Source organism: Mycteria americana, chromosome 4, assembly GCF_035582795.1.
Source record: "Mycteria americana isolate JAX WOST 10 ecotype Jacksonville Zoo and Gardens chromosome 4, USCA_MyAme_1.0, whole genome shotgun sequence".
In the NCBI taxonomy this organism is placed as follows: domain Eukaryota; kingdom Metazoa; phylum Chordata; class Aves; order Ciconiiformes; family Ciconiidae; genus Mycteria; species Mycteria americana.
In genome coordinates, this window is record NC_134368.1 from 82,549,694 (window position 1) to 82,568,288 (window position 18,595).

General features: G+C 41.3%; 1 protein-coding gene across 11 annotated transcripts in view; it reads right to left on the reverse strand.

Annotated features, from left to right (window-relative positions):
* Positions 1-18,595, reverse strand: part of JADE1 (jade family PHD finger 1) — a 106,126-nt gene that overhangs the window by 13,088 nt on the left and 74,443 nt on the right. For all 11 annotated transcript variants that reach the window (XM_075501084.1, XM_075501086.1, XM_075501075.1 and 8 more), the window contains 3 exons: positions 8,794-8,876; positions 5,128-5,285; positions 1,213-1,400 (listed from right to left, as the gene is read on the reverse strand). In XM_075501084.1, coding sequence (XP_075357199.1) covers positions 1,213-1,400; positions 5,128-5,285; positions 8,794-8,876 — 429 coding nt within the window. The remainder of the gene's footprint in view (positions 1-1,212; positions 1,401-5,127; positions 5,286-8,793; positions 8,877-18,595) is intronic.

Consider the following 18,595-nt stretch of genomic DNA (forward strand, 5'->3'; position numbering starts at 1 on the left):
TTTATCACTAATGCTATTCACACCCCAGTGTAACACTGTGGTAGCCCTCCTCTGGTTTTGGCAAAAGACAGACAGACAGAGGGGATTATCTACATTGGATAGATGAGTATCAATTACAAATCATAAAAAGTATTTTTAATTTTTCTTTGAAGAAAGCTAAGGGGACTTGCTGCTTCTGTTTTCCTTAAGATAACTGGAAAGGTAGCCTGAACTCTTGAATCATGAACTGTTTTGAAATCGTCTAAGCCCAACACTAAACCTGAGCAGGCCTGACGAGATCTGGAAAAAAAGCTTGGGTTAAGAGACCAGGTCAAGGCTGAGTCATCTGTTTCTTCCATATGTGGGTTTAAAAAGAAGGAACTTTTAAAGAGTTATAAATGGTCAGTTTGTGGTTTACCAGGTCTTGAGCCTCTTCCACCTGGCACAGCACCTCTTCCCTTATCTAAACAATGTAGTAAAAGTTCTGTGCTGACTTACATTCTCTTCAATTCCATTGAAATCCTCTCCTGAAGCACACACCTTACCAAAGAAATGTTCCTGTTCTTGCTCTGCTCCCCTGCCCCTTCCCACACACAAGATCCACCACATCCTGTAGAAAAGGGAACAGTTGCTCCCCTGGTGACAGCTCCTCTTCCCGCTTTGGAACTGGAGCACACGGTCACCGTAAGGTTTGCGAGGTTCCTCCAATAAATCACTGCGGGAATTCCTTACTGCCTCATTCCCTGCACAATTCAGCTGGCGTAGGTTCTCTACACCTGCCAAGACTCCTTGTCTATCCTTCGCACTGAACACCTCTAGCTAAGAAGATGATCCGGATATGTTACACAGAGAAAAATAAATAAATAAAACACAAGGACTACCTGGAAAAACCACCTGAATCGTCAATCTAATGTTCTCTTCAAGGATCTTGATAGCAAAATGGGAACTTTGTGAGAATTCCCTTGTGAAATAGAAAGCAGCAGAGAAAAAAACCCATGTGGCCGGATTCTGACCTGGTCTAAGGAGATACAACTCAACAGTTATGAAAGCATATATATCTTAGGGCTTAATCACATCAGGTCTGGTTTCCCGTGGCTACCCCAACTCATACGATTACTCTCTCTTCATACCTCTATCATCTCTTCCCACTGCTGCCCTCCTTAATATTATTCTTAAGATTGCCAGCTTTAAAAGAAAAATAAAGCAACAAAAATATAAGCACTCATTGCTCACCCATTTCTTTGAATTCTTCATTGGCAAGTTGCAACCATGCTACGTCCACGTCATTGAGATCGTAGCGACACACGCTGTCTGCTAAGGTTCGAATGTCAACATAGCCCAGCTCTGGAGGCTCTGAACCTGACGAAACAATATACTTCCTGGGACGCGTAAATGTGACAGCTTTTGTCTCAGACACAATCCTAAAACAGACAGACAAGCAGACGTCAGGTATGCTGGGCTGCTGAAGGACTTGCTTCTCGAGAATTCAAAATGCCTCATTCTAAGTGACTAACAATCATGAGCAATCATCTAACCATCTAAGCAATCGTCTTGCAGCACTGAGATGGGAAGAGAAACAGTACAGTGCACTTTCATAACGGACTGGCGCTATCATAAGACATTACTTGGAGTTGTCTAGAAACCCAATTCATTACCAGAATTCTAAACAAAATAAAGAGATTAGAGGATAGAACTTTGCTTACTCTTACCTGAAATTCACACTTGTTTAAAGCTAGAGTAGGAGCACTGTATTCATGTAGTGATGGCTGCCACGCACAGAGACATTAAACTCTGTTTTAAGACTTTTTAAAAATCAATCTGTTTAACTACAGTACCAAGATCAAGAAAATTCAAGGAAAAAAGTAGCACTTCCTGCTACATTTGAGGTTTTCTTTCTTACAGTACGTTTCTTCTGATTTTGTGTGTGTGTGTGTGTGTGTAGCTATGGAATTGCCATCTTTGTGAAATTCAGAAGACCTTTCCACAGAGAATCAGTAATTTGCACTAGCTTCACCTTCACTTACCCAAGCAGATCCAAGCTCTGGCATCCTGGGTCTGCACTTCCTCTTTCACAATCACTAATGTCATGGTGGGCCAAGTGCAAATATCAATCAGCCGCTGCTGAAACTACCTTCTCTCAGGTTTTGGAGGCTCCAGTTGGCCAACAACCAACCATGAAAGCGTATTTTAGCTGCAAGCTAACTGAAGCTTTGTTTGACCACAGGCATTGGTTCAGGAAACAGTGAAGTACCTACAGCACGTAACTTGTTCTAGGTCAGATTCCAGCAATGCCACAACTTTGCAAAGCCAGGAGCTGGGGGCAAAACTGCCCAGTTCACAAAGGACAGCAGTTATTCTGCCAGCAAGCTGGTGACTTGCCTCCAAACAGCAAGATAACTGTCAGCCCATCTGCAGCGCGATTCTCTCAGTAGAGGACATTGCACCTTCTCTTAGTTAACTGCACACACTGAAATTCAGTTTGGATGAATCCCACTTCACGATGTAACGCTGGTACCTCCAGGAGCGACAGGCCACGATGTCAAATGACTGCCTGCTGCAGCACCAGTGTTGATGATTTTTGGGTGCTCTAGTGCTACAAGGGAGGAGATAGTACCAGTCCGCGTAGAGACAACTTTGAGCTGGGAACAGCCTGAGCTCCACAACAAGCAGGACATCCTCCACCCTATTTTGTCCCCATCTGAGGTCCAACGTGTTAACTCCTCCTCCTATCAGAAGACCCTGATGTGCTGGCTACTGTATCTGGACACATAGATCTCAGTAAATCTTCTCCCTATTTCAGTCTGCTGCACAGCCCTAAATCTTCCCCTCATCTAGCTTATTTCAGACAACACTCTGAGAAATGGTCGGCAAGAGGCAAATGCTGAATTTGGGGCTTCAGAGGTGCAGAAGGGGACTGTGGAAGAATACGAATCTGAATGACCTTGCCAGCCTAACTGCACTGCCCAAACTGTTCCTGGTCATACTGCACAGTAGTATTACAGACTACTACATCTCACAGAGAATTTACTTTAAACTGGGCACTGCTCTCCCAATCTTCTGTACCATAAGTTCCTTCCTGAGTATTTCTCCATGTGGAAATCATAACCTCTGGGCAGCACCCGACACATGCTGTCTAAGTAACCACTGTAGTGGCACAGAAGAAATAAGCACAGGTAGTTTGGCTGCAAAAAAAACCACCTTCATCTCTTTATTTCTGTGATAGAAAGACGTAAAAAAAAGCAACGCTTACTACATACCAAAAAACACATTCAACTGAATTATCCATCTGACCGCATGCTTACACTGAATCACCACAAACTCACTCCTTTCCCCACCCTTCTGAACCTACTCATGCTGCCCTGACCAGTCGCTACAAGGCCAAAACCTTTTATTCTCTATTACGTACCTCACTAGCATCAGCTATCTGTGCTCTATTTTGCTTCTACTTTTTTGCTACTCTATTTTGCTACACCAGCTACTATTTGACTATTGCTGATTCAATTTACAGAACATCTCCCTCCCCTCCCAGTTAGGCACAGAACAGTTCCAGCACCACCACGGCAGGGCTCTGCAAGTGTTTTGTGAGGGAGAAAACAGAACAACAATCAGGCATCAGAGGGCCACTCTGACCAGCAGGTGCTCACCAGTGGACTATACAAGATAGCTCAGCAACTAAAAAAAGAGTGGTGCCTCCTGTGCTGATACCTACAACTCTGGGTGCCTTCTTTCCCTATCTCCTTCAGTATCTTAAATTTGGAGCAACATCTCTGTTGACCATTGGCAGAGAAAAGGATCTGGATCTGATATAGGCACCAAACCACCTCCCTGAAAGATACGGGGTGGGGATCCCCTGGAAGGTCTCCCTCTGCTAAAGTCCACAGGTCTCCTGGCTCTCCTGCAGCCTTGGAAGATGCTTGAAAGAAAAAGCAGTGTTACACAGCAGAAGACAATGTGAGCACACATGTGCAATGTGTGTGCATTTATGCAGGGACTGGGTGAGGTCAGTGTGGAGCAGGCTATGAGCACTGCAGGGAAACAGTATGCTCCCATGTTCTAAACCACACAGCAGAGAGGAAAATGCAGAGTTCTTGGAGCTCCAGGTCCAATCCTTCAGAAGAAGGAAGGAAAGGGTTTACTTGATGTGCGGGTAAGTTCTTCATTGTACAGACCTAGTGGGGCTTTGCAGCGGTCTGCAGGTTGCACAGAACACAAAAAGCGCTAACAAACATTCCTGTAGTCCCCCTACTCCAAGGTTAAAGCTGGCAGATGCAGACCTAACAGAAGCAGCGTAGCGTCACCCGGAATTTTTTGCTGTATATCAGAGATGGGACTGTTCTGGCCCCTCCAGCACTGGTGGGTCATCTGGTAATGCCTTATGGGCCAGCCTGGACTTACTCAAAGAGATCTAGTATGATTAAATGGCAATAATCCTTGTTGTTCTCACTTTCTCCAACTCCAATCCAAACTAAGCATAAAATAGGTAGATGGGCTGCAGCACGCTCCTGCCCTTACAACTGTACTATTTAATTTGAAACAGAAAACAATGCCTAAGTGTAACAAACAAGGTAAGGAAAGTAAGGGTTTCTTGGATAAGAGCTAGAAAATCTCACATTAATGTACTTAGTTACCTGCACATCTGGATGGTTCTTAAAACAGCTGAAATGTTGTACAACAAACCATTTCCTAAAGTAGTACATGAAACAACCAAAAAAATAACGTGAAACCAAAATAAATGCTGTATTTTCTCTAGCCCTTAAATCTGGCTTGTCTAACTCTTCCTTGAAAGGAAACGATGTCTTGGAACTAAGCACAAGAAGCACTAGACAAGGGCTCTCCCAGCAATGCTGAGTGAGGCCAAGTCTGGGCTTAAAAATAGAAGCTGTTTTTAAGATTCTGTCATCACACTCCATCCTAACGTAATGCCAAAAATGATTCTCTGACATTCATATTTCAACACACAGGCAAAACAGGCCTGATTCTTGACCTCTCCGACCATTCAAAAAGCTGAGGCAGGTTGCTCTTCGTCTCTGAGAACCAAGACCTTTCTAGCTAGACACTGTGGAACAAAGCTCAAGAAGCCAAGGCAATGTAGACATAAGCTGCTAGCATAAACGTGTGTGTATTTGTTTACATTCCTCCAAACTATACCTGGCTACTGGTTCTGGGATGGTCCCTGGGCTAACTGGCACCTGAACTCCCTTTTCCCACTCCTGCCTCCAGGGGTCTGCCAGCACATAGTATTCATCAGGGTTCAGCTGGAAGGAGTCATGTAACTTCATGGCAGTGATCAGGTCCGTTCTGAACACCTGCAAAGAGAGTGACCAAGAGAGAAAAATAGAGACACTGACATTTGATATTTACACTCTACGATTCACAGCTTCAGGGTAACCATGGAGGACAGTGTGTAACACGGTCACTGTATCAACAGTGAACTAACCCAGCCCACTGCAGGACAGAAGTTTAGCTTCATCGCAGGGAAAGGGGTGGCTGAAGGTGCAAATACTGATAGAGTGACTTCCAGCTAACTCCACTACAAGTCCTGGCACTCCCCCTGCACTGGAGACATGATGCTAAAAGGTGCTACCCACTTTTACCTCTGTTTTGGCTGCAATAAAAGCTGCAGGAGCTTTGCATCCTAAAACAGCAGTACAAAACTCATTTTTGCTCAAAGGTTTTTTGGGGTTTTTTTAATTATCGGAGCTCTGACTAACCCAAAGACATTCTAGAAATTCCCTGTGGTAGAAATCAAGGTGTGACTCTACCATGACCAGCCGCAAGAGGAAATTCTAAGGAGATGACTCTTTGTGCAAGTATTTAAAATAATAACCCAAAAGATCAAATAAAATAAGACCCAAACTGGAATTCTGGTGGCAGGTCCATGTTCAGCACAGGTGCTTGTTATTCGATCAGCTACAGACACCTCTGCATCATAGCTGTAACTTTACTTTGCCTTTGCAAAGGCATCCACCTCTAAAATAAGCAGGATGTTTGGCAACTTTTGGGTTAGCAGCCATAAACAAGCAGCGATGCAGTCTTCAACAAGCCACAGAATGAAATAAAAAGGGATTCACTCTTGTAGCAGGCATGCTGTGGTACTAGTGTGGCAGCTTCAGCCTGGTTTGCCACTGCCTGGCAGCATGGCAGAAAGCAAAGGGTGCTGTCACAGGCATCACACCTACAAGCCTGCGCTTGTTTACAGGTATTCCAGCTCTCCCCACCCTGCTCTCCCTGTAAGGCAAGGTTGCTGTAGACTACAGCAACTGCACTCAGCACTCCTCACCTCCACAACCACAGATTTTTAACTACTCAATGCCACGTTCAAAGGAAAGGGTTAAAAAGCAACCAGGTGACAGAAAATAAGCACCGCCAGGACGAGAAAAAGGTAGGTAACATCTTAAGAAAAGTTCCCCTGCAGACTCCTCCGTTTGTGGTAGACAGAGTCAACATCCACCCAGCCCCATGTTGCAGAGTTACAAAGGAAAAAAGAGATTATCAGGGCAGCGCTCCTAGATACTCTTATGGGGCTGCTAATGGGGCAAAGTGACACAACCTCCCAGTCTCCTACCCAGTCCCAAACCAATGGCAACACTGGCTGTTTTATGTTAGCTCCAGCCAATTGCTGCATATGGCTGAGGAAGAACCAGATGTATACAGAGTGCTAATTAGGCAGGCCTCCCCAGGACAGCAATTTCTGTCACACATTATTCACGTACCTGAAATCTCAACAGATTCCCTACAATTTTTGGGAAGTATTTTAGGGAAACAGTGAACCTGACGGTTAATTACACTTCTGAGAATATTTCAAAGTGTGGTTTGCCTTACCACACTGCACATCTTGAAACCTCTCCTCCCTCCCAACACACACATACTATCCCACTTCTATCTCAGTATGTTTCCATTTCCACTCTGGTTTTGTCATAAAAATAGCTAAAATCATGACGTTTTTCTTAACACTTGTCTTGACATGTTCAGAAAAACTGCCAATGTTAAAAAATAAAGGATAATATTACCATATGAAGGAAAGGGTGAATGCAGGTAATGAAATATAATGAAATGTTTTAAACAATCAAATTACAAGTCCTGTGAGGCTCCAATCAAGAAATGAAAAATAAGCCACAGAGTACACTGGCTCACAAAACAAACAAGCACAGCTGGCCAGGGGATTCTGCACTTCGAAGCGGTTTGAATTAAAGCAATCAAATGTCAAATGAAAAGAAGACTAAAAATATAAAATGGGACGCAAAACTCGCTCAGACTGAGAGCCCAAGTAACTCAGGCTCTCAGATAAATTTGTCACAAAACTCCCTCAAAAGCAAAGCTAATGCAGCACCTGACAGCCAAGAAACTCCTTCCCAGGCCAGTGGCCCTGTGACACCATTCTTTCTGCTCTAATTTCTGATGCAATCAGACTGCCCGGAGCAAAGCAGAGCTTACAGAAGTGCTGGCTCTCAGAAGCACTGAACACTTCAAAGCTAAAGGGTGAAACCCTGACCACGCTGAAGTCAATGGGAATTTTGCCACCAACTTAAATGAGACCAGGATTTCACCCGGGGAATTTAGCAAGTGTCACTTTTCTGCCAGCACACTTATCATCAGAATAGCGTGCTGTGGCGAGCAGAGACAACGCAAATAGAGGGAGGGAGGAAGAAGGGGAAAAATACTGTGGAACAGAGCTAAAGGGAAGTATATGAGAAGTCCATCCAGGCTGAGAAAACAAGAGAGAACAGCACAGAACTGCAAAGATTCTGACAACAAATGCAGGGAAAGGAAGAGGAGAAAACAGAAGCACACAAAAATCAACAGTAAGATTCGTAATTATCTCAGATTAATTCTTGATAGCCTTTCATGAGGTAGTTCTCAAAACTGGGTCTAAGGGGCTACTTCTAAGGGATGTACAAAACATAACTAAGGAAAGCAAGCCTATCACCAGCAAGAATAAATTCACCAGGGGTCTCCACATTCACCAAAAAATAAAAGGTCTTTAACAGCCAACAACCAGAAAAGATGACTGGAAAACACCAGTACTAGGCGTAGTTCACACTGAACAATGAATGGGATTCTTCTTGTGAAAACTATTCTCTGGGACTCAGGTATACTGTCGTTGGGGAGATTAATAAACAATGTTTTTTCTCAACATCAATCGCTCACTAATGCATCAGAAATACATGTATTGGGCAAGTAAGTTAAACAAAGAAATTCCATCTCCCAAAGCTAATGCTTTCTTTGCAGCCTCTACAAAGCCCGCAGTGTAGTATTTGCCTGAAGATAGGGAGATTCAGCAAGAATATTTCCAAAGAACTGGATCGCATTTACGCGTTACTAACAGTTGATCCATCCTGGGAAGTTCAAAGATTTCTGTCTTCCTTGACAGAATTTCCTCAAAGCACTACGCAAGACAGAACTGTCAGGAAGTGGATTTCTAGTTTGACAAGCACTTTAACAAAGATCACATACCAAGACCCACACCAATATGAAATAAATGCATCTAATGTAAAGTTTCACAGTTCACAAATCCAGCTACAAATAAACCCTGATGCCTAAAATACTACAAGAGAGACTGTTGAATGTGTGTCAGACTATAACAAAATTCACAGATAGAACCTGGTGCTGGCAGTGGCTGTGCCAACAGCTGAACTCCCTAATCTTCCTGGCAAATAATAAAAAAAAAAAGAGGGGGGGGGGGGGCAGGTGCCTGCTAAAATGTAGCAAAAAGAGAAGAAAATGGAATCAGAAGAAATTGATCCAGAACCAGAACATGTATACGGCTTTGTATTTGATAGATGTAACAAAATGCAAATCGAATCCCAGAAATACCTCAGAAGGTTTTCGATCTTCATGTCTGGAACACGAAGTCCTCCGATGTCGAGATCTGGAATGCTGGGACCAGGTGGACAGACCTAGGATACAGAAATGATCATTTGCAGACACTGCTGCCATCTATCAGTAAAAGCCTTTGCTCTCTCTGCACACCCAAGAAGGCCAATTGACTTCAGTGGGACTATATAAGTAAGGCAAGCCAGAGCCAGGTTTCTATGACAAAGCTCCAAAAGACTCCTTCAAAATGAACCAGAAAATAAAAGTTACTCAGTCATACACTTCAGTGATCACTCTTCTGGTTTTGTTTATAATTTTCTACTGAAACATGCATGTATTGGCTGCACTGCACTTAGCCTTCCACCCATCATTTGGAGAAAGCTACCTCATAACATGCTTCCCCCTGAGCATCAATAAACCACTTTCTGCAGATTAATAACTGACCAGGAGGTCTGCTGGTAGCCTGAGAGGTACTCTTTGAAGCTAATGTATTGATGTCCTAAATATCTATATCGGTTACCCAATTTTTACCAGAGCAAGCCTTTTCAAAATGAAGCACACTGCCATGCACACACAGTAGAGCACACAAAACAAGCTGTGGTCTCTTCTCCCAAGCAAATCTCTCAGTGTGGTTGTACAACTTTTGTCTGCATAATTATTCATTACATTCCGAACAAATTATACCTTTTTGCCTTGAAACCTTTTGACAGAGTCTCTGTCAGCTTTTAGAAATATTATAACAGGAGAAAAGGAAAAAGAGAAAGACTCTACACTCCATTGACAAGGCAGTGCTTTGACACTAGACTGTATTATACCTGTGCAAATCAACTAATTTTAATTCAGTAAGATTTACAGGTACAGCAGGTATTTTCCACTGCCAACTACACAGTAGTAATGAAAAAAAAAAAAGCCAATAAATCCTTATGGGTTGGAGAGATGAAGGACTTGTAATAAGGTCTATATGATAGGGAAGCTAGCACCTACATGGTGAACTCTGAAGGATGAGCACAGATTTTACAACTCTGGGCATTAATTGTAGACAAATAAAACAGAACCAATGTAAAGGCCTTCCCACGCTGCTCATTTCTTCACTGCCTGTGCACATAGATGCTAGGAGTGAAAAGTGTAAGGCTACAGTCCATAAGAGCAACATCGCCTCACATCATCCAGCAGAAACCTCTTGGGGATCAGAAAGCACCATTCAAAACCAGATTGCATAGGATGGGCTAAGTTCTCTATTAAAAACAAAAATCAGTTTCAAAGTGAAGTGACTGTCCAAGACTTTCATTGGAAAGATATGCCTGAGTAACAAGTCATCAGAAGAATTCGTTATGTTGTAGTTATGCTTTTGTCTTCTCTTTTCAGTTAGTAATACATTAAGGAATCTGCCCCAATAAAAACCACTTTGTAACACAGCAATGAGTAACAGACGTTCCACAGAACATGCATAATGGTCAAAAACCAAAGCAAGGTACACGGCAAACAGCTAAAAATCTTATCTTCTGAGGTAAGAATACAGAAAAGATTATTTTAAGCAAATGTTAGTGTTTTAATATAAAAGCTGGTGATTTGAAAGGTTTTTAAAAAGTCAGGGGCACTTTTCCTAAGCCCCTCTATTTTACAATTATAATTTTCTATTTCTGGGGGGGGGGGGGGGGGGGGGGGGGAAGTGACCGACTGCCATTTACTAATCTGTGTGGAAAGCCAGACTCCCAAGATCATTTAACTACTATTCCATTTAAACATTCTCTTGAAAACTAAAGAGAAACACAAGCAGCAGTATAAACTCCTTCTGAGGATCCTATCAGCCCGTACCCAAACTCAACCTAAAAAAGTCAGAGGGGAGTAAGTGAAATCACTCAGAAAGTGTCAGATGTACAGCTAAAATTCACGACAGAAAAACAGATTTTTTCCTGCAATATAACAATATAAATATTAACATTTTAACATTCAGACAGATGTGATTTCTTTAACAAACAGCCTCACATAGACAACACAGATTGGTACTCAGTTCTCGTGGGTTCTGATATTTTCCACCGGCAAGACATTAATATCTGACCAACTATCTGCCACTGAGGTATTCAGCTAGTTAGACCACTGCACCAGCAAGTCAGACACTTATTTGTGGATCTGAGTGCTTTGTACACTGTTGGACCTTGGGGCGGGAGCCTGCATACAAGATAAGGAATTAAGAACAACAAGCTGTACTGGCAAAGTGGGGTTTGATTCTGAAGTTTCTGTGGGAAAAGAGCTGGTGAGTCTGGAGGCTTTAATACAGTTGTTCCCAAGTAATGCATGCATCTGGCAAAACTAGAGCACTAGCAGTGCGATGAACTTCTGGATCTTTACCCGCGTGCTTTAATTCAGCTCTGATGACAACTTATCATAAACTGAAGACAAGTAAGCAAGCATATGGGCTACTTTTTTTTTTTAATGTGGGTATTAAAAGATGGGTTTCCAAGTCTCTCTCATGCCACAGAGAAGCTACAAAGGTGAGGAGTAAAATAATCCCTACCATATCTTCCATCTCCATTTCTTTACTGTGTCATCTGCAGATTCTACACATCAGAACAGTGTCTTATATGTGTACTTCTATTTTAGACACAGTCCATGTACACAAGGGTTAAGCCACTGGGTTAATTAACTATTCCATGTAACATGAAAGGTCAACTCTTAGCACCAAAACTACAGAATCTTCATTTTAAATTACCTTTTTAAAGCGCTATGCGAAAGCACACTACGTAAAATTTCCATGCGTAAAGGACAACTCAAATGCAGCCAGCCTTCCTCAGGATATATTATAATGAGTATTTTTTTCATGCCAACTAACTTCCTACAATGAATAAGGGAAGAAATAGTTTCTTACATAGTTCTGTAATAGTTCTTTCCTTGCACATAAAATTGGTGAATGCACAGTGAAAACACACAATGTTTTTAGTAAGTTACTGAAGACCCTGTTGTATTTTTCTGAGCAGTGTAAACTGACTGTACATAATACTAGGAGAAAAAGGTGGAAGAATTTCTCATGGGACTCAGATTTTACTACCCACTAAGATCTGTAACTGTAGCTAACAGATGACCTCTGGCAAGGGCTTCACTTCAATAGGAAAAACATTTACTCACTGAATAAACAAAACCCAACTATAAGGCATGCATTCACAGATTCAAACCACCACCACCACTCAGACACAAAAGTGCAAGAAATTGAAGGAGCCAGCCAAATGACAGTAAAATACCCAGCCCATAACAGTATTAAATTTAACTACTTTTGAAATCTCAAATAAGAGTTTCAACTCTGCTTCCATTAAAGTTAATGGCAAAATATCACTGCCTTCAACAGTGCCCAGACCAGGTCATTGAATCACCCAAAGCTGCTTTCATTAATGAGCAATCCACCCACTCCAAGTACACTAATAAAAGTGCAGGAGGAAAATGAAGGATGTTATTTGTCTTTTAAGCATCCTTTCCATATTTTCATACCTAATCCAGAAGAGGGACCTCACTGAAAGAAAAAGTTCACAGGCGATTACAGCTGCTTCAGTGATTAATGATCTGATTTTTACGTCTAAATACATGAAGTAAGAACCATTCCTGGATTATACGAAAGGAACAATCTACTGTGGTCAAAACAAACACAGGATTCAAAACAGCTCTTCTGTATTATAAAAGCTCATGAACCTAATTGAGTTACTTTAGAAAGATTCCAGACACTTTTCACCAAAATTATCCTCTTGCATTAAGTATCCGAAATGACTATATCCATCAACAGTTTTCTGAATACTAGCTTTAGTCCCAAACTGGATTAGGATCACCAAGACTAGAAAAACAACTAAAGATCAAGACAGAGTTAAACCCAGTTTCGGTAAAATAACAAAAAAACATAAGGGAAGTCTGAATCACTGGGATTTGGAAGATGTAAAACTTTTGTAAGATAAATTATATACCTCATGGGAGAAATGAGTTCTACAGCAGATGGAAAATTAATGAGATGTTAAGAGAGCCCATACTACCAAAAGCCACGTGAATAACAGTGAATATGAAAAATACACAACTCCAAAGCACGAAGCTAAACACACACAACCACAACATGCATCACTACCATTAGACATCAGAGGTAAGAGGTGTCTTATTAAGTGCCTATCCTGTTACATGATCGTGCAACTTCAGGATGAACATAGTAGCCTAGCTAGCACCATCGCTCCAGGAGATACACCAAGACCATTCTGATTCTTTTACAGTTAGGAGCCTTTCAGATGGCCTAGGTGTTCCTATGTTTTACAAGGTTTTCATCACTGAGAACAATGGGAGGAGGATCACACTCTTACTGCATGTCTGTTTTCTTTGCATTTATCCACTTATAGACACAAAGCAAAAAGAAATCCCAAACCACTAATGAGGTGTAATTCACAGCAAGAAAAGCAAAGCTCTAACACACTACTGGTGCTGGAAAGGCAACTTCTAAGACTCGAGTATGAAAACTTTCTGTTCCCCTAGGCTATTATATACACCTTACGCTGTAATACAGTGCTTTTATAATACCGCTATAGGGTGTATGTAACACATACACCTCCTGATAATAAAAGAAAGTTATCAAGGACTGTGAATTCTTTTTCCATACTTGTGAAGAACACACACTTCCCAAAAGGAGAAAAATAATCCATTTTAACTGCATCAATTTATTAAATGATCTGTCAGGAATATGTTTTGATTCCAAAAATGCCCATCAAAACAGAAAATTCCTCAGGACCAATAAAGCAATTCAAGCCCTTGGGGAATTCTACCCCACAACTAATATACTACTCAGCATGAGCAGAAAAGGCTCAGCTATTATGTATCATGCACAAGGCTGTTGTAAAGCCACCTGCAAGGCACCCAGCTGTGTCCCTGGAGAACTACCTGCTGCTACAGCCTCTGAACACTTCAAACCCTCAGATCCCTGGGAGTCTGAAAGCACTTCTCCCACCGTAAATACACTCCCGCTACACCATTACACCAGGCAGCACAACAGAGCAAAACATCCCTGACGTGGATGTATGTCTGGCTGTCACTTCTGCTTTACACTGGCATTTCCAGATGCCTATACTGTTCCTCAACTCACTCTGAGACCAACTAGGTGCTGCTGCCAACACTCTGTCAGAAAGATCTGCAGCCTGAAGAGAAAACATAGATGCTCAGAGTCTCCCCATTTACTGCCTGGCCCACAACTCTCTACAGTAAGGCTTTGTGTCACTCAGACATAACTCCACATGTCTAGACCCAAATTCCAGCACAAATAAAACAGAAGCAGGCTATTCTGAGGGCAGTTTTCCATTATGTTAGGTATAGAAAGAGCTGTCTGTGCAGAAGTCTTCAGGCCTTATCACAGAGAAAGCAGCATGTATGCAAACGCAGTCTATGACATTGCTTCACGTAGCCAAATTCCCCTTCTCATGTTTCTGCTGCTGGAGGATTTGCCCATCTATCTTCCTTATCTTTATATAATAGTGTATTATTATACAATAATCTCATTCAAGATCAAAACAGAAAAAGCAGCAGCCTTTTGTCTCATCAACTCCGAGCCTAATCAAAATTTAGCGTCATTTGACAACTACCCAATTGCAGCTGCTGCACAATGCATGCATCCGTATGATCTCTGCAGTGCTTTACAGCAACACTGCACACTTGCTCGGTATCTGACAAACATAATGAACAGTCTTTGCAGCTCCCTGCCACAGCAGTTCAATACAAGTTCCCTCCTATGATCCCTCTTCTCAGTAGCACACATTTGAGTATTACAAGCTCAAAGAACATACACATATCCATGTATAGGCACATATCCCTCTTCTAACAGTGAGGAATTCCTAGACCCCGTCTTATTTTTTATCACAAGACCCAAGTGCCACTCTAGCTCCCTAGCCCAAGGCTTCCCACTGTAGCAATGTTCTACTGTAACAGTATACAAAGTTAGAGCGCAAGTTTAATACAGGTTATCAAAGTCAATTTGAGCACCTCCCAAGCTAGCATTCATAGATTGATAACATGATGTCATCAGGCCTCAAAACTCCAGTGGAGTTAGGCGTACTCAATATTACCAGTCCCATAAAGAAAAATGTGCCTCTCCAAAAACGATGGTGGTGATTATGTGATGTCCCTTCCTCAGGTGCAATATCCTATCAGCCCAGGTAAGTCTTTCAAATCACTCTTCCAGAGTGCTCAAAAGCGTAACAACCACCAAAAGTCACCCTGCCCCAGTGAGCCTAACCTTCAGGTAAGATGCTAGCTCTGACCATTTGTCATCACTTCAAATGCCACAACCCTTTTTCAAAAGCACAGTAGTGACCGCTAAACTTGCTGCTTTGCCCGAATTCTAGCACTGTAACTACGTTACATTCTGTTGTTTAATCACCATCCCTCACCTACCAGCCACTTCAACTGAAAACCAAAAAGTGTTCTTCACTTCCTTTCCATAAAACGCTGCACAGCATTACGCGCACCGCTAAGTAATTGCCACACTTCAGGCCAGCAGCAGCTGCAATTCTGCGGTAAATGACATACACGCCTAAGGTTATGTACTCGGCAACCTTTGTGAAGGCACTCTGGGATCCATCTCAAACACAACGGGAATCCACTGGGATGAAAAGCCCTTTCTAAATCTAAGATCCCCATCATTCAGCCAGAGCAATGGATATTGACAAAATATGTTTAACTTTAAAATAACATTTGTTTAGCAATGATAGAATAAGGGTCCATCTAAATTACAGAACTATATTCCATAATCCATAAGTATTAAATCTTTCATTTCTCGGAACTAATGTGAAACCTTGTAAATCTTAAAAGTATTTTTCATCTGCAAGTGTCTTCAGTTCTTCTCTCAGACACTCTGCATGTAGGAGTATGATGAATTGATAACCCCTCCAAGAATAAATGAAGAGGCATTGTGGGAGCAGGTATAGTGTGAAGAAAATTATGTTCCAAGTTCCTTGCTCATGCAAAACTGTAACAAAACTCTCTTTGACACCAAGGGGGGCCCAGATTTCTCCCAAGCTCCCTGCAATACAACTGCCTGAGCTTCAGATCTTGTCTCAAACACAGTCTGTCCCCGTGTCCAAGTAATTTGTGCAAAAGGAATGCCCTGAAGCTGTAAGTGGAAACTACTCCACTGCACAACTTTATCTCACCAGGAAACAAAGCACATGGAATATTCAGCACAAACCACCTTTGCAGATTTGCAGACCAACGAGGCTAAAAAGTCAGGTCAAACACTGAGCAGGAAAGATAAGACAGCTTCAGTATCTAACATTTAATTAGAGTAAGACCTGAAATCATACAGAGACAGAGGTTTTGCAATGGAGGAGAAAGCTGAAATACAATGTAACAAAAATTGCTTAAAAACTATCAAAGCCCTAGCCAGACATGACAGATAACAAGGAGATAATTGAGTTTGAGGTAAACATTACTAATTTACTTAATACAGGGTTTGAAGGAGATGGCATGTACATCACAAGGCTTTTATGATGGGCCTGGCTAATACTAACATCTATTATAGTTGCTGTAATACATTCTCTGGAAAGGGAGAGAAACTAACAAGCTGCCAGGTGACAAAAAAAGGATTACTTTGAGGTGCCAATAATCTTAAACCCTTCCCCAAGCCTCTCCCAATACCATTCCTCTGTATTTAGACAAATGTTCAAAATCCAGAACTATGCCTGCAGCTATTTTTCATTCAATTATACTTCATGGATAAAATGTTCAAAAGTGACCTATAATTTCAGAAAACGAAATCTCTGAGAACACACTCGGATATCCAGAGACTAACTGCAGAACTGCTGTGCACAACTTTCACTGACACCTCTTGCTCAGTGCTTCAAATATGCTATTTTGGCCTCATGTCTAAATGAGGATTTAAAACGCTGATTTTAAGGCGACACAGCTCAATGATTTTCAGTAGTTACGCTGAAGGACACAAACACTTTTGGGGGCTTGAAGTCTGCACTTAGCTTTTGGGAAAGAATCGAGTCAGAAAGCAAAAGAAGTGATGAGAAAATGAAAGGTTCTGTCTTTAAGCTGCAAGGCTTTAAAATACTGCAAATAATATATGACCACCCACACTAAAATATCTTACGTAAGTCGGTAAATACATGCATGCACTCTAGGACTGCAGCCATGTTGTTAAGCATTCTTCTGTTCTGTATTTCACCCCTAAATGAAAACAGTTCTCCCTTCTTTCATCTCACAAAAGGAGAGCACCTTTTTCTTCCTCTGAAGAACTACAGAGATGCTTATCTCTTCAGTATAATACATTTTTAGTGCTTGGAGTATGAGGTTTGTTCTTCTATCACCTTGTGACTACCAAGGAAACTGAGTCAGTTCAGTGATCTAATGGAAAGCAATCTTTGTATGTGAATTTATTTTTTTAGATTAATTCCATTATTAGTAGCATCATTATTATTACCTTATAAATATTCAGGTTCCTGAGTTCAATACAATAAAATGTGTATTTCTTCATGCCAAAATATTTTCCAGGTGGCACTAGTCTACACACTAGACCCTACCCCAGACACAGTTCATCGTTCAGGTTACTCCAACAACATTCATCCAGTGACACTCATGATGAATCTGAGACACCTGATCACACAGTCTACTAACACACAGTATAAAAACTCAACTTCAAAACTGAAGAAACCCAACAGTTGGAGGCCCAGTCCTCACCTTGCGAGATGAGGGAGAGCAGTGCTGAGCTCTAAGCTGAAGGACTATCGAGTTCAGTATGATGGGAATGCAAGCAGCACACTGGAGGGTCAAGAGGTGCCACTGACTGAAGGGAAGCAGATGTTTGGCAATAGGATTCCAACTAAGTGTTGATTAAAATTTCAACTTTTCAATTAGAAGACGGCTGTTTGAAGTGCTCAAACTAGTCTATTTAATTGTTTTCTGCCTCTCGAAACTCTGAGAAGGAAAAATAGCTAGTGATAAACTTAAAGCCTTCAACACAGCCCACACATTCACAGAAATTTTTACCTTTTATTTTTTAGGCAACAAAATTTGCTTACCCTTCTAACACTGGTACCAGTACAGTGAATCAGAGATACTACTGACAAAGTAATAATACAGAAATTAACATAGTGAGAGTAATCAGTAATTCTACTAAAGACAAGAAAAGATTAAATGAAGGTGAAACCTGTAAGGGGAGACCCTTGACATTCAAACATAGTTGCAAGGAGCTACTGGTATCTCCTATAACAGGAAAAGATGACAGAAAAGGCCTGAGCATCAGACATTGTTCTCAGGGAAGTGTGCATGACAAAAAGCCTTGGAGAAGCTGACCCTACATTAAATGTTATCTCAGTTTCTGATTATTAACCCTTGATCTTTTTGAACATGTATATATTAATAGAACGAATATGCAGGAACCTGTATCTGAATTTGCCCAGTAACTTCACAAGGGGAAAAAAACATAATCAAGTCAAGAAAAAAAAACGTGTCATGAAAGGGAAGTGGTATATATTTCAAACACTACTTGAAAATACTTTTAAAATTTCGCTGCCTTTTGCCATGTAATTTATTCAACAAATAGTTATTCATATTAATTAGGCTTTAAAATAGAGAGATCATAAAAGGGCAAGGGTTTGTTTTTCTCTTCCTAACTCATTTTCTTACATCTTGATCTATGGAACAGATGAAAATACAGATTTTGGAAACATAATTCAGTAAGTCAACAGCTCTATTACAGATAGTTCTATATCAAATGACATTACAAACAAGCATTATAATCAGCAACAGATCAGTCAACTGTATCTATTTCAGAACTTCAATTCCAAGATTA